General features: G+C 46.6%; 1 protein-coding gene across 2 annotated transcripts in view; it reads right to left on the reverse strand.

Moving 5' to 3' along the window:
• The window catches only part of CAPZB (capping actin protein of muscle Z-line subunit beta), a 143,116-nt gene that overhangs the window by 71,059 nt on the left and 55,256 nt on the right, over positions 1 to 16,801 (reverse strand). For both annotated transcript variants that reach the window (XM_053575704.1, XM_053575703.1), the window contains exon 2: positions 7,342 to 7,431. In XM_053575704.1, coding sequence (XP_053431679.1) covers positions 7,342 to 7,431 — 90 coding nt within the window. The remainder of the gene's footprint in view (positions 1 to 7,341; positions 7,432 to 16,801) is intronic.

Below are 16,801 nucleotides of genomic sequence, written 5' to 3' on the forward strand. Positions count from 1 at the left end.
GTTACGGGAAGTCTACTGACTCCTAAGGACTGGTGGATGCATCAATCATTGGTCTCCTGGAAACAGTCTCTGCTCCCCAAGGAGCACTCACACAGAAGAAACCCAAAGGCCCTAGTACTCTTGTCTTTCCTTCACTCCATTTCAAATTTTAATTGTCTGGACTGCCTTTGCAAGAGGCAATTCGGCTCATTCTTACCTGGATCAAATGAGGGTGGGGCTATTATTCTGCAGGTAACAGAACTTCAAATCCCTTCAGGTGAGGGTACAGCAAGATGCCCCATCTCCTCTTTGTAAGCAAGTCATGCTGTTTCTCCTAGTTAAGAAAGGCTGCCCTTCTGCCACCTGGAGACAATCAGAGGCTGCACCATTAGGTGGCAGGGTCCCCAGGTGGACATCAGGTGGGATCCTGAAGGGCCACCATCCTCTGGAGAGGCTGGCCCACGTGGGAAACAGAGGCTAGTTCTGCACCTAAAGTGCAGGATCTGCTTCCTCACTCTCCCTGCTTCAGCTGCAACAGCTGCAGCCCATTCATAGAGCAAGTGGCACATGAAAAGCCTCCCCACAACCTTCCAAGGAATGGAGTTCATTAAAATACTGCTGGAGGCTTTGGGCTGGAATGCTTTTTCCCCTTGTAAAACAGGAACTGCAGCACAGTGTCATCCATAGGAAAGCTTGAGGTAAGCTCAGAAACATCAGGAATGCAGAGACTGGGCAGGGCTTATTGCATATTACCAATTACTCCGTCCATTCCCCTGCTGCTGCTCCAGAGACATCAGCCCAGCAGAGACAACTTCCTGGCAGACCCTAGGTGCTGGAGAGTGGGTCCAGAGCAAGCCAATTCTGGATGTGACGCCGGCCTCTCTGCATCAGTGGTGTGCATCTCAGGAAAGCCCTGGAGCTCACCGCCTGGGTGCAGGGGCACAGGCAGCAGGGACTCTGGGAGGCCCCGTCACAAGCTCACCTGAGCCTCTCCAACTAAAGTCTCAGAGCAACAGTGTGCCAGGCTGGCATGGCAACCCCCATCCAGGAAGACAAGACCCACTTTCCCAGAGCATCACCTGGAAACAAGGCTTTGGCGGAGAAAGCACTACTTTAACATGTCTAGCATGTGTACATTATAGACTGCAATAATTTTAAGGGTTTTTTTTTTTCTGTTTTTTAGAGATGAGCTCTTGCTATGTTACCCAGGCTGGTCTTGAACTCCTGCATTTAAGTGATTCTGACACCTCTGTCTCCCGAGTAACTGAGACTACAGGTGTGCAATACCACACCTAACTAAAATATATTTTTTTAAAAAGGTGAACCATAACATTCTTTCCTTGAGGCAGGAAATCCTGGATTTGCCCCAGTAACTCCGAAGGTACGTATTTGCACTACTCCTGTGTTGTCAAGAGTACCTTGGGGAAAGACTGACCAGCACCAAGGCACATGTCACTAAGAGACCGGCTAGAAAGCAGTGAGCAAGAGGAGTGTGCAAGGGCTTGCTGATAGCTGGGCACCACCATTACAGAATCTATAACACCCTTAGGCATTAAGTAGAAATAAATAAGCTGTTTGTTTCTGCTATTTCTCCTGTTCCCCAGGTACAGAGTGCAAAGCTGACCATGGCCAAGTCCTCCTTCCAGAAATTCCCTCCCGAGCATCTGTGCCACAGAGCACGGCCTTTCACCTTGCCCACCAGGCAACCCTAGCCCCCAGGGCAGTAACTGACACACGGACATGAAACGAACATTGTAGAAAGAATAATTTAGTTAGCTAATTCTCATCCCCAGAGCTTATTAACTGATGGAAGGGCCAATGGCCTCAGAGAATCCAACCAAAGTCATTCTCTGGGGAGGGTGAGCCAAGGACGAAAGGCCTCACTCCTACCCAGAGTGAACAGAGTCTGACTCACAGCGGTGCCCAGCACTGCTGCACTGCTGACTAAAAGCACTGCCCTCGCACCTACTTAGCCTGAGACCCCCTTAAGAAAGGGGGAAGATATTTTATTATAAATGTCACCTTTGAAATAAAGGAGGAAAAAAAGCTGATCTGAGACTGTTTAAAATGGCGATGAAAAAGGGGAAACTGGGGAAAAAGGAAACACAAGCCTGCTTACTCCGTAACGCATAGTGGACCCTACCTGGCCTGTAAGATCCTCAAAGGCAGGACAGGGGGTGGGGAGAGGGGTGCCTTGGGTCCCAGGCCCAGCACGCCTTCATTACCTGGAGACAAAGCTAAGCTCTGCCTCATTTCACACAGCTGATGCTGGGGGTTTAATTTCCAGATTCCACTGCTTTAACTAGTAAAAACTGAAAAGTGAACAACACTGCTTAGCAAGCATCAAATATTCTGCTAAGCAATAATATTAATGAACTATTAAGAACAATATAACTTCAATTTCACCAATTACAAACGTGTGTGAGCTGGCTCCCCGGGCCGCTTCATGGAGAGCAGAGTCTTGGAAATAGGAGTGATAGGTTTCTACTCGCTTTTTCACTGAGGCCCAAAAGCACATGCATACTGTGCTCACTCCAGCCTCCTGATCTGCTAAACCTCGCCACAGACACCATGCTGCCTTGACTGTGTGTGTGTGTAATTTCAATGTACAGGTACTGCTGAGGCTGGCGCCACGAAGCCCAGTGCCCGGCTGGCTCTTACTATTTCTGGAGGACCATTCGGGCTGCGCGAAAAGAAATAGGCTGAAATGAAAACTGAGTTATCTTCTCCCTGGTAAAGCATGGGGATGTCTCGTCCACCTCCCTTCCACAGGCCTGGCAGGACAGCCTAGCTGCTTTCCCAGCCCAGATGTCTTCCCCTTGCTTGAGTGAAGTCTGGGGGCACCCATGAGCTGAGCCCCTGGGTGACTACAGGAACAAAGTGAAGAAATTTAAGTGACCAATGTTTGTAAGCAGACATTTTCTTGCTTAGTTAAAAACAGATCTTTGTCTATTTCTTGGTTTGCTTTTAAAAGGCAAAGGACGGATGGCCTGCTGGGTGCCAACATGCAAAAACAAATTCCTTCCTCAGCTCGAAATACACCCCAGCCGAAGTTCTGCTGTTGCCACCAATGTGCAGAGCAACGCCATAGAAGGCCAGGGTGCAGGAAGCCGGCAGAGCATCTTCATGTCATATGATTTCTTGGCCCAGAAGAACGTGTGGGTATTTTTGAAACAGCTTAACGATGGATTTTAGCTGGCTTCACTCTTGAACAATGGGATTAATATGTAATAAAATGATGTTTTGGCCATCTGCAAAGGAAGGTCACTTCCCACACATCAGAGCATGCGTCATAATCCCAAGGCAGAAAAGCTCTGATGGTGGAAAGAAAAAAGCAAGCTGCTCTGGCATGATAAATTGGGCTGCTCTGGCCTGGCTGCCAAGCACACACCACATTTCTCTTTAATACTACTCTATAATCAGACCACTGGTGGACTGGATAAATTCCCCTACAGTTCTCTGGCTCTGACATCTAAGTGAGGCCATTCCCTTCATGGGGAATGCTGGCACATCCTAACATTCTTGTCAGTCTTAAAACTGAAGACTCTTCTTGAAAACAACAGCCTCCCCTTCACAGCTGGGGCAGGTGAGCGCGGGAGGAACGACCACAATTTGCACTGTGCAGCCCACGGGCTGCTTTGAAAACCTCTGACTGACCCCAGATTGTGTGAAACAAAGACCAGGATCCTTTGCTTTTGGACAGACCCATAATGGTGAATTTTCTGAAATTACAACTTCGGGAAGAAACTAAAGCTGCACGTAAATGTCAGAGCTATGCTAGTACACTCAGCACAGACCAACAACACTTAGCAGATATAAAAGCATTTTGCAAATTTAGTTAAAAAAAAAAGAAAGAAAAAGAAAAACTCATCTCTAAGGAAAATAGGAGAAAACGGCAGGAATGAAAGAAAAACATTCAAAGAAGCAACTTCCAGCCCAACTGTCCCCGCACACATACCAAATTAAGCAAGGAGCTTATAGATAGACCATCAAAAAGTGACTTTAGGCTGGCCTCAGTGGCTCACACCTATAATCCTAGCACTGTGGGAGGCTGAAGCAGGAGGACTGCTTGAGGTCACAAGTTAGAGACCAGCCTGAGCAAGAGCAAGACCCCACCTCTACTAAAAAACTAGCCCAGTGTAATGGTGCACACCTATAGTCCCAGCTACTTAGAGGCTGAGACAGGAGGATCGCTGGAGCCCAGGAGTTTGAGGTTGTAGTGAGCTATGGTGATGTCACTGTACTCTTGCTGGGGCAAGACTCTGTCTCAAAATAAATAAAAAGTGGCTTCAGAAGCATGTCAATTTGGTTTTAATGAGGCATGCTTTACTAGGTCCTAATTCATTGAAAATTCATGCTCCATTTCCATTTAGACATTCATCATACTTCAATTGAAAAATTAATGAGAACACTGATTCCCCAACTACAGCCTCTTGTTCAGCCTCTGCAGGTGGACAGGGCCCAAGGCTGGCCTCCACACAACCCCGGGGAAGGGAAGTGGGTGCCTCTCCCACCACCCAGGAAGCAAAGAAGGGAAGTGAACTGCTATCCCTAAAGGGCCTGTCTGAGACGGGAATTTCTTTCATGACTCTAGTTTCTGTTTTTAAATTATGTGAATTTAAAATTATTCTCCATAATATGCCTATGTTTGAATATTTCAGATTATCACTTTTTCTCCCAACAGGTAAAGTCAACATACTGTGAAAATGGTTTTAATCTGTACAATGCAAAAGACCAACTTCATCTGTTGCTTTGCGAGTGGCTGACCCAAGGGAACCCCTCAAGCAGAGGCATCCAAGCAGTTCGAGAAACCAGGATTCCTGGAGTTGCCGGACCACCCCTCCAGCCTGGCTTCTTACCCAGAATTATCTAGAAGAGGTGAAGTAGCCATATGTACCTTACAGGGGTGCTGTGAAACTTAGAAGCAGTAATAAAAACCCCCAACAGAAGGCCCCAGCTCACTCGTGGGCATGTAGTAGGTCTTCAACAAATGTTACTGTCTACCCCAACCTTGGCCTGCCTCTCCAGCACATACTCTATAGAAGACAGAGTTAAAAATGGAAGGGTAGTGTGCTCTGTCAGTAAGCTACGGAATATCACACAGTAACCATCAGTAACCTATGGAATACCACACACTAACAATCATGTTAGTGACAGATACGGCCTGGCGCTTCAACCTGAGTCCAGGCACCATCCTACAGCTCTCTAGCCCAAGGTCTGGCTAAGGTGAAAGGCAGCTCCTGAGAGCCGCCCATCGCCACTGCTGCCACTCTCTACTAGGCTGAGGAAAACTGGCCCATGCCTCGGGGGAACCAGTTGGCCAGGTTTCATCTCCGAAAGAGTGATGAAAAGTCACAGAAAATCCACAACTGCAGTGAAACACTTCAGTTGCCATAAGAACAAAATAGCCTGTTAAACACCAAAAAGGGTCTACCAAGGAAGATGTGCTCATCATTTCCTACTTCTGTGTTTGGTTAACTTCTAAAATACAGTAATAACTAAATTGGCAAACTAAATTTAAACTTGGCACAGCATACTTTCATGCTGAGTTTAAAAGAAAAACAAACCCCTGCAGCTGACCAAATTAGGGACCTGACCACACCATCAACTTTTTGCACACCTCTTCTACATAGGATCGACCAAGAAAAATGCAAAGACATTATACATAGTGCTCCCCAGACTGCATTTATAGTTCACCTTATGGGATTTTGGGGAGCTTAATAAACAAGGCTACACACATAAACTGCTTAGTACTATGCACTACATGTGAAGTTCAGGATTAAGGGGGCTGGTGGTGATGGTTATTACATCAAGGTCAAGTCCTCCTTCTCACTTTCAAGGGCACTTCCTACCCATCCAACTTTATGTGTCATCATTCTCAATGAAGAGTCTCTCCTCTAAACCATCCACCCACACTGCCCACCAGCCTCCAGTTTACAATTCACAAAACAGGACCCAACCGATCAGATACTTAAACCATTGTTTAAAAATCAGAATATTTCACATAAAAGCTCAAATGTATGACTTCTCCAAAACAATCTAAAACCAAGTGACAGAAGATGCCAGTCCCCACAAGGCAACAGCGCCTGCTGCAGAGGGCCTGCCCGGCTCCCGCAGTGACTGACTTCTCCTTACTGGCTCTCGGTCTGGGGTCCCTGGTCCTCTGCAAACCGGGGATTTGCTCATATCACTATTGAACCTTCTCTTCCCGTCCATTGTCAGCAGCTACAGGTGTCCTTCTGACCAGAGCAAGTGACCTCAAGAAGCCTCCTTCTTCTCACTTCCTGAATTACTATGAGTGAAATACAACAAGGTCGCGACCCCTTCCACAGGCCTGACCTGGTCTCACACACATCCTCTCACTGACACACAAGTAGCTACACTGTGGACCTTCCAGACTGCCATGGAAAGCTTTCCCTGTGAACAAAAGGAGTTTCTTGCACTGTGCTTTTCTTCCTAATAAAACTGTTCTGAATTCATACAACTAAATAAATCAGTACAACATATGAACAAGTTTTCAAACCACTATTTTAAAAGATACCTCAAAGATACCTCACTGATAAGCCACACTTGGCAACTGATAATCACACCCAAGGAAATATCTGGGACACAATGTTTAAAGCAGAGGACTTGGACTCTGAAGACTCAGGTCCCAGACCCTATACCAGAACTCACTAGCCAAATGATGTGGGTGATTCAGTTGGCCTCTTGGGACCAGATTTTATATTTCTTCTTAATGTTCCCTGTGGCTTTATGAGAAGTTTTTAAATATTTTGAGCACTCTCAAACAATATTATGGTGGTAGTTAATTTGAGGCATCATTTTGAGACCATTCTTAATATAAAATTTTTTCTAATGAATCCAATATGTGAAAATTAGATGTGACAGGCTCTTAAAAAGCCAATTTTTGTTTGTTCTACCTTTCTCAAACTAGAAATGAAGCCACAGAAGCAGCTTATGGGGTAGATGTTTGTACTTTTTGTTAACTGAGAAACTCACACAATAGCAGAGAAAACCCCAGTGCCCAGCATAGACGCACTGCTGGACGCCTGCTGGATGGTGTGGCCTCTTCCTCACCGTGCCTAAATGCAAGCTTCTAGAAACTGAAGACAAGGCAGCGGGGGATGGGGCAGGCTGTTGTCAACTTTAGAGCTCCTAACTTGGGCTTTACTAACACAGATGGTTCTGAACAATAGACTACCATATGAAACTCATCTTCTCCACGTCTGCAGAAATCTTGCAGCCCAGTGGTTAAGGAGAGAAAAGGTTTCCTGTGCTGTGAATTCTGCATGGAAAAGCTACACAAAAGCAAATGATTATGAGCTGCAGTCTCAAACGGAACCATACGAAGAAGGCACGCACCAAGTCGATCAGGTCGCTGAGGTTCTTCTCAATTTGCTGTGGAGGCAGGCGCCTCATTAGGTCCAAGGCACAATCCAGCTGATGATCACTCTGGAGAGGGAGAAATTAAAAAGTACGTAAGTCATTTTTGCCAACAGGTATACCAAAACTTCTCTTAAAAATCATGCTTGCCCAGGGAATTCTAAGGCCAAAGAGCCCGGCAATGGGCCCTCTGCCAGGCCTCTAGGAGCCTGCAGGCTGGAGGGAGACTGCTGTGTAGGCTGGCTGCTCCCCTTTGGTAGCAGTCTCTCAGCTAGGGGCTTTCAAAAGAAACAATGGGAAACAGACTGGAGAGTTCAGAAAGCTCCCGGTCCACTTTTCTGCTCCTGCAGATGTACTGGCCCCAGGCTGGTCCTGTGGTGCGCGTGGCCAAGGAGATCAGATTTAGCCTTTGCTGTAACCTGGGTATAAGCACCAGGTGACATCACCAGGCCAGGTTCCTCGATAAGCTCCAAGCCAGGGGAAAAAGCCAGGCAAAGAATGAGTGGCGAGACACAGAGGTTAAGAGTGCTTCATTTTTCAAGGGGAAGCTTGCTGAATTTCTCCAGGCCCTGAGCAAAGCAGTCTAAGACCTACACCACAGTACTGTCACGAGCCCACTCTAGCCGGCAGAGGGGACTACAAGAAAAATAGACCATGTCCCTGCTGCCACAGGGGCCTGGAAGCACAGACGCTACCCGTTACTGACTGTATTTTTAGAACTGTGCACCATGCACTCTGCAACACTCCCCCGTTTAGTATTTTTGCTGTGAATATTCACTACATGCCACAGCGTGCCAGTCACCACACATATATTAAAAACAATTTAGGGCGGGAAGAAGGGAGGAAGGGAATTGAGTGAAAGTAAGACTGGGAAAGCCCAAAGTAAATTCAGTGCACGGGGGACTAACGCGCAGAAGGCTGGCCTCCGGAGGGGCAGCAAAAGGTTAGGTGAGGAAGGCAGGCCGCGTAAAACAGGGAAGACCTTCGTGTGCAACTCTAAGGGAGGAGAGGCAGAGGGGCCCTGACACTGCCCATCAGAGCCAGTATACGATTTGTATGTGCCACCTCTCCTCAGAGCAATTTCAGGATTTTAAAAAGCCCCGAATCAACACACTAAATAGTCTTGTGGGGCAAAGACCCACTTTACATCACCAGAGACATTGTCGGTTTCATTCTCCGATACTGATAGGGCATATACAGCAGCTTGTTTAAAAAGAAGAAGAAAAAGAAGAAAAAAGAGCTTGTCCCTTGCTCAAAATAGATAGCAATGACAACTCATTCTGGAACACACAACGAAGAAAAATAAAAAGCCCCAAACCACCACACCAGAAATCCTATCACTTGTTTTGCTTAATGAAATATTCCAGCAAGCATGAATTCCCTGCTTGTGCCCATGCAGCTCTGTGACAACATGTGTCAGCCAAGGCCACGGTGACATGGGTTTTGCCTGCTGGCACAGGAAGAGATTTTAACACCACACCCAAGTTAGGGCACACAGATAAGCTGATTTGACTCTAGAGAGACATATTCAATTTCCAGCTCTGCCATTCATTAACTTATAACCTTGAGCAAGTTTCTTCACTTCTATAAGCCTCCATTTATGCACAGAATGGGAACTGTACCTCATAGAGCTGTTACAATAATTTAGTAATGTATGTGAAATGCTTAACAACAGTATGTGTTCAACGATTGGGGTGTTGTGTGTAAATACATGTATCATACAGGTTTTAAGCACCCTACCAGGAGACGTCTACCTCATCCTACAATGCAAAGGCGAGGAAGCTTCCCACAACAAAAAATTACCTGGCTCAAAATGTTAACATGGTTAAAGTGGAGAAACCCCCACCTAAAAACAATCGTTTGGGGGGGCTGCTGATTCTCAGAATCTGATCAAAGATAAGGCTTCTCTCTGGAAAACACAGAGAAAACCATTTTATATGTAATTCTAAATCAAAGACCACTCCTATTGCCTAGAAACTTCCAGTCATTGGAAAATATCAATTCTTCAGAACTGAAAAATCAAACTTAGATATAATTAGATAGCTAATTTGAAATTGTAATCCAGAACACACTGGGATTCCCAAGGGATTAGCCAGAAATTAAGCACTTCCTACTATCTAAGAAAGAAGATGTAACTTGACCAAAGAAGGTCAACGTGAAAAGCAGCCGTTTTAACCCTTCACACACCCAGCCCCCAAATGCTGACCACACTCTCACCAGCCACCCACAGGTGAGGAGGCAGCAGAAGGGCTTCCTTCAGAGAGTCTCCTGTCGGACTGGATCTCGTTGACAGTACTAACATACTATTGTAAAGTGATCCGACTCATATTTTACATTAATCCCAATTAATCTTAATTGGAAATGTTTCGCTACAAATTTCTAAGGCTAAGGATGTTTAACTATCATTAAATTAGGAAATGACTAAATGCTTCCCTTAAGTGAAACAACATGGGAAAGCTTAATGACAGCCTGTAAAAAGTTAAAATTAGAGTTAACTGGAGCCGTTTGCTCAGGAGTCATCCCAAACCCGCACAGGGGAAGCAAGAAAATGTAGATTACCTACGCTACATGAGTACCATGAGGTACCCTGGAAGCAGGGTAACAGGGTGGGGGTGGGGAGGCCCCAGGGACAGCTACCATGCCATCACTTTATAAAACTCAGCAAGAAGCAACCGTGAGCTCCCAAACTAATATAACAAGGCTTTTTTCTTTCTGTGAAGCCAAGACAAGGGACTGATAAATACAAAATTCAGAAAGAGTGAGAACAGTTATAAGGAAGCCACCAAGACAAGATGAAAGTTGGTATTTGTTTAGGTTTACAGGGAGTGGTGGGTTCAAGGGTATTCATTGTATCATGCTGCTGAAAACTTACATTAACATGTTGCTTTGTAACTATCTGATATAGAAACAGTTTCAAAGATAACAGGAAAAAAATACAAACAAGTGCAAGTGAGGAGAGGACTGAGGATGTGGGAGTACAGAGCCGGAAGTCTGCACTGTCCCTGGATGCCTGGGGCTGTCCACTTGACCTCCTGACCTGGGCTTTGGACAAGGTGGCCACTAAGATTCCTTCCAGATGGACGGTGTCCTGTAACCGACTACAAGCCAGAGCAGATGCACCCCCTGGTCCCAACTCTCTCACCTTTCGACAAGCCCATCACCCTGGATTCAGCCTACAGAAGGGCAGCAACTGGGCTACATGCAACAGCTGGGCATGACATGGAGGGCCAACCAAAGGGGACCAGGTCCCGACCCTCAAGGAACATAAAACAGCAGATAACCAGAAGCCTGCACGGTACGAACAGTGACAGAACGCAGAAGGCACAGACAAATCAGGGCTCACAGCACACTGGCTTGTATAATCCTTCGTCATGTCAATTATTTTCCTAGGATTTCCTTCTCCTGTGGTTACTTCCCTTAACTGGCTTTCTATTTATTTTGTAAGCTGTCACTCTGTGACTCGGCACTCTCCGCACTCTCCACATCCAGCGCCTTCAAAATGCTAACTGATTCAACACACCTCCTTCATAAAACGAGCTTTACCAGCTCTACTTAGTGGGGTTGAAAGGTAAATAGTAAAAGAATGACCACTTCACCCTCCAGAATTCTCTGACCAATTAGTCATTCAATAATTATTTATTAAGTGTTTCCTAAGTAACAAACACTGGTTTGGATGAAACGGTGAACGTCAAATTCTTGGTCTTCACAGAGTTTATTGTACAGTCAAAATCAATATTAAAAAAATCAAGGAAGGGGGCAGCGCCTGTGGCTCTAAGGAGTAGGGTGCCAGCCCCATATGCTGGAAGTGGCGGGTTCAAACCTCAACCCCCCAGCCAAAAACTGCAAAAAAAAAATCAAGGAAGGGTCCTTTGTTAGGATGTCAAAGAGTAAGGAGGGGACTGTTACCCCACTTTAAGCTGATGGGGTTCCAAGGATCAGGTTTAGATTTTTGGCTGTGGTTTGGGGTTGTTGTTTTTTTATTTGTTTGTTTTAATATATAAACTGAGATAGGAAATGTTTTGCTTCCTGCTTGTTTTTCACATTACTTAAAGCACAAAATTGTTCGAATCACCCTGCAGTAAGTCAAACAGCTGTTACTATAGACTAGAACAATCTTTCAAAATAAGTCAAAACACTATAGTCTAAAATATCTGCTAAACAGTTCAGACACTTGGTGCTGTCAAATCATCCGTGTGTAGTCAAAGTTGGCTGATTTAACTTAGAAGGGCAGAGTCTGGTTTGGAAATCATTATCAAATGAGAAAAATTCGGTCCCTATGTGGGGATGCAAAGGGCAGACGTGCCCAACAGTGGTAAGTTCTAAGTTCCATGCAGCAAACACACCACTCACAACGATTGAGGTCAAAGGGACCTGACAAGTAGCACCAAGAACCCCAAAAGATTTCTCAGAACAGGGCACAGGAGCTGGGCTATCCCTGGGTGAGCGGGTGTGTCCTTGGCAGACCTGGAGGGGCCTTTCCAGGCAGTAAGTGTGGCCAGATAACTGAGGTGAGACGGGTACCCGGAAGAGGCAGGGGAAACCTGTCACCGGGATGTGACGTGTGCAGGTGACTGGGGCCATGTGGTGAGGGACTGTGGTGGGGCTGGGTCAGTCCCAAACTGCTCGAGGGCAGCTAACCTGGCTCAGAACATCACTCCTTCCAGTGGTTTTGCTTTTGTCTGTAAGTAAGGCTTCTTGTCATGTTCTCCGGCCTTTACAACTTTAAGATCTATTTCTCTGTGAGGATTTAGGAGCCCCTAAACATTTTCCCAAAGAGGAATGACAAAGCATTGTTGTCTTAGAAGGCAAAGTGGATAGTATTTTTTGAAAATGGCCATAACGAGCTCCCCCACCAGCCTGCTCTTGCAGCATGGCTTTTGACACTCCCCACTGGGAGGAAGCCTGAGTTCCCTCCCCTGGAAATTGGGAGCTTTAGTGACTGTATAACAGAGCAGAGCAGAACTGATGCCCTATGACCTGTAAGGCTAGGCCAGAAGAGAAGGCATAGCTTCTCCACTACCTGTAGGATGCACACTTGGAGCCCGTTCAGCTGCCCTGAGGCCACCCTGCGCAGGGAGAGAGCCTGGACTCCGGGAAGAGAGGGACGCCTGGACAGCCCCCATGTCTCCAGGTGTCTGACTGCAGCGTGAGACCCAAGTTAGGACCACCCAGCCACGGCCCTCCTGAATTACTGGCCCACAGAAACCATCAGAAATGGTGAAATGATTGTTGTTCTCTTTAGTTACTAGGTTTGGGGGTGATTTTGTTAGATCAGAATAGTGAGTGACACAGAAGGATTCTGTGCGGAGACAGTCAGAGCAGACAGGCCTCTGCAGTAACCACGGCTCTGGCTAAATAGCTGGAGAGCAGGGGTAGAGTCAGAGGCCACAAGGGCAGGACAGGCAGGACAAGGCGGATTACTGGAGACGGGAGGAAGCCCAGGAAATCTGAGATGACTACGTTTTCTAGCCGGGGCCACCTGCTAGAAGATGGTGCCACAGCCTCATTTGAGTGTATACAGCTTGTGTGTACCCTTTTAAACCCCAGTGTTTGTCATCTCAAGGACAAGCGGTAACTCAAACCACTAGTACTTGTAAGCAAAAGCCCTGCTTGGCCAGCTCTAGAGGGCTGGTTAAGGCAGATCTGTACTTATTAGCATCTGTCTATACATAAACAACAAACCAAAGCTTCACGGCCTTTAAAGTTTGTTCTTGAGTTCATCAAGACCTCTACTTGTTTACATTCCCAAGAGGCTTAGCAAATACTTCATGGACAGCACCAAGGTAAACTCTGCTGGCGCCCAGGCTGATTTACCACAAATTTATGGAGTCTAATTTAACTATGGTTTGTGTTGTATAATCTGGGACCCAACAGGCAACTTTGTTTAAATGTTGAATCTGTTTTCTGCCATGTGGCTGAGGAACGATTTGTGCTGGAAGTGGATGAGGAAGACTTGTGGGCCAGCATCATCCTTAGGTCAGTTGGAAAACTGCACATTTTGGATTAATAAAAAGAAAAATGCTTCTCCCACTGACTGACCGCCCTCTGGGAGGGTCACGGGGATGACAGCTGGGTGTGGAGGGCCATGCCTCCCCAAACACAAACACACACATTCCCTCTGGATGACCTCGTCTCTATGGGGATATCCAATACCCTCTATAGAGTGAACGAGAAGTCCACTTAGCGGACCAAGCCCCCTGTATATCAACATGCCTGGGTTAATGTCACCTTTTAAAATGGAGGCAAAACAAAATAAAAAAAACCCCACACAATATAAAACTAACCCTTTTAGTCCTAGCTTCCACCAAGCCCCTAGCAGATAATCACAAGACCCCTAGAGACGGCAGAGCAACAGCAGGAAGGATCCCGGGTCCGTGAACGGCCGACCAGCCCGCCTGAACGACAAACTCCTATCTTATTTGGGGGGAAGTTTTAACCATTTTAAAGTGAACAATTCAGTGGCTGTATCAACATCATCTTGATCACTATGAAAACAATGTCTGCGCAAGTCTCTCCTTTAAAAAGAAAATTCTGTCAGGTACAAGGAAATTAGATCTGGATGGACACTTGCAGTTCATCTGTCTTGCTCCTTTCACTTTATGATGAATCATGAGGTTCGCAGAAAGTGCTGGAAGGTCACACAGACAGTGGCAAAACCAGCTCCTGAACCCCTACCTTCCTGTTGAGAGTTCTGACCCCATCCCCTGCCCTCTTCCCACTGACCATGAGCTGTGAGTGATAGGGAGGCTAACAGTAAGACACTGTCCTGTCCCTGCCCTCAAGGAGCACAAGACCTCAGGCAGAAGACCAGCCAGAAAAAAAAAAAAAGCAGAAAAGAACAAGTGTATCACCCTTGTTTTACACTCAGAAAGACCAACATGCCGGCTGTCCCATTATCATGGAGGATCTTGGAGTTCCTCCCTGTAACTTCTAAGTACGAACTTTTTTTAATACTGTAAGACAGCAATCTCTTTAAAATGAATTACATGGTCCATGTTTTTGCACAATGTAAATGAACACAGATTATGCAATGAACACAGTTAAACCATCTCTCATCGGCCAAAGGACACAGTTTTGAGCCCCTCTCCTAGAACACTGCACTGTGTCTGCTTTTTAAATGTTCTGCCTAATCTGTCAGGCTGTCAGCTATACTTTCCTCAACTAAAATGTTGCTTCTAATCTGTTATGTGCTGAGAAACCAGATAACTGGGAGCCCATTCCCATTTAAAACAAAACCAACAATAAAAATCTTTAAGAGCGTGGCGCCTGTGGCTCAAGGAGTAGGGTGCCGGCCCCATATACTAGTGGCGGCGGGTTCAAAACCGACCCTGGACAAAAACTGCAACCAAAAAAAACTTTAAGAGAGGCTCAGCGGCTAGAACACCAGCCACATACATGGAGCTGGCATTCAAACCCAGCCCGCGCCTGCCCAACAACAACCAAAAAATAGCCAGGTGTTGTGGCAGGCGCCTGTAGCGCCTGTAGCCTCCCAGCTACTTAGGAGGCTGAGGCAAGAGAATTGCTTAAGCCCAAGAGTTTGAGGTTGCTGTGAGCTGTGACACCACAGCACTCTATCAGTGAGACACAGTGAAACTCTGTCTCCAAAAAAAAAAAAAAAATCTTTAAGAGAAGACCAAATCATAGGTTCACAACTTACAGCCCAGAGTCACAGGCCCTCAAACAGTTTGCAGGATGAAGATGCGTGTGTATGTGTGCGCACATTTTTCGTCCTTTTCTTGAAGAAGTCTAAGACTCTAAAACACACAGATACAACACTAATTCCTACTTTCCCAAATAACCTGCAGGGTGGAACTAAGCAAGTCACCACTTAAGCCTCTGGAGGCTCAGCTTTCTTCAAAACGTGTGCCCGGGGATGCTCTTCACCATGCAGGGCTCCCGAGAACAGGCACCATGTCTGGCCCACGGGGCCGCCACCCCACAATGCATCCTCCCCGAATGGCAGAAAGTCTCCGAGCAAATAGCACGTGTGGCTTTTCTGCCAGAACTTTTACACAATGTTTTCTGGGTGCTCGAGGGCCCTTTCCTCCCAGATTTTTCCCTCACTTGACACAGGTTTTCCATTCAGGTTGCCAGCAGTCTCTAGGTAGGCGGGGTGTTATTTCAGTTTCCAAGTCATTAAGCTCCAACAAAGGCAAGCAGACTTTCACAACAGTCACCCGACACTCCCCCTGCCCTGTGGATGACGGAGCCCATGGGACCCGTGACTTTCCTGAGCCAAAATGAGAGGTAAGGCAAGGACAGTAAGAGTTACTAAACTCCACACTCACCGCACTCCGCTTACCCCTTTATTCAGCTTCCTTTCTGAAGCCCTCTGCTCCACTTCTCCAGCTCTGGACACTGCCAAGAACCATGTCCACCACTGAACCTTCTCCCCATTTACTGTTGTTCTCAAAATATTAAAACCATGCAAATAAGAGAGCCCTAGGAGAGTCCCCAAACTATCTTGGTACCCTAGCCAGCAATGAGAATATTCCCATGCTTCTCCCTGGTGTATTTATTCCAGAGGAACACTTAGCAACCTACATACGGGCTCTGTGTCAAACTCTACAAGAACCATCAGCTGATTTTTCCTTTACACATCCCTCCAGGAAGTAAAATATCCGAAATGAGTCACATTCAAGAGGTGGAGTTAATATTTCTGCTGTTGCTTTTAGGATAACTAAGTCACTGTTTATGACCCCCACCCCACCCCCAAGTCTCTAAGCGCAGAACAGTTTCTCTGCAGAGATCAAAATTTACCCGGTGAGCCTGGAAGGATGGCAAAAATTCTCAATGGAGTTAGCAACCAAGAGTCCTGGGGAAGCAGTGGCTACACAAGCTCATTCTCACCAGCAAAGCACAGCCAGTGCCCAGCAGGGTTTGTTCTGGTAATTCTTCTACCTCCCTTCTGAGGCAGACGCCCTTGCCTCTGTACCTCCACCTCACCCACTTCCCAGCACACAGCTGGCCGCCACCTCCCACCCTGCCAGCATCTCAGAGGGTTTGCTGACCCGTGCTTTGAGCACTGAAACCCAGATCCAAACCAACATGGCTCCTAAAGGCAACCACTGCCTGCTCTTCATGACAAACACAGAGCGAAGGGGATGCCGGGCAGCAGGGCCATACCCCAGGTCAGATGACAGCTGATGAGTCCATGCTCTGGTGGCTCTCCTGGTCCCTTTGCCAACAGGCCAGCTGGGGGAACTGGAGCATTTTCTCTTGGATCTGCCTCACTCCACCTCTCCAGCCTTCAGAACAGAGTCACAGAAAGAGGAGCTCGGAGACCATCTAAAATGAGGATAACAGAGGCCCCTGCTTATCCGTAACTAATGAGACTCATCACACAACCAACCAGCAAATGAACCAAGACCAGAAATGACACTCCTTATTACACACTTTAGTGCTTTCCATATGCTGACCAGGCCAGTGTGCCTCACCC

This window comes from Nycticebus coucang, chromosome 22 (genome assembly GCF_027406575.1).
Source record: "Nycticebus coucang isolate mNycCou1 chromosome 22, mNycCou1.pri, whole genome shotgun sequence".
NCBI lineage: Eukaryota > Metazoa > Chordata > Mammalia > Primates > Lorisidae > Nycticebus > Nycticebus coucang.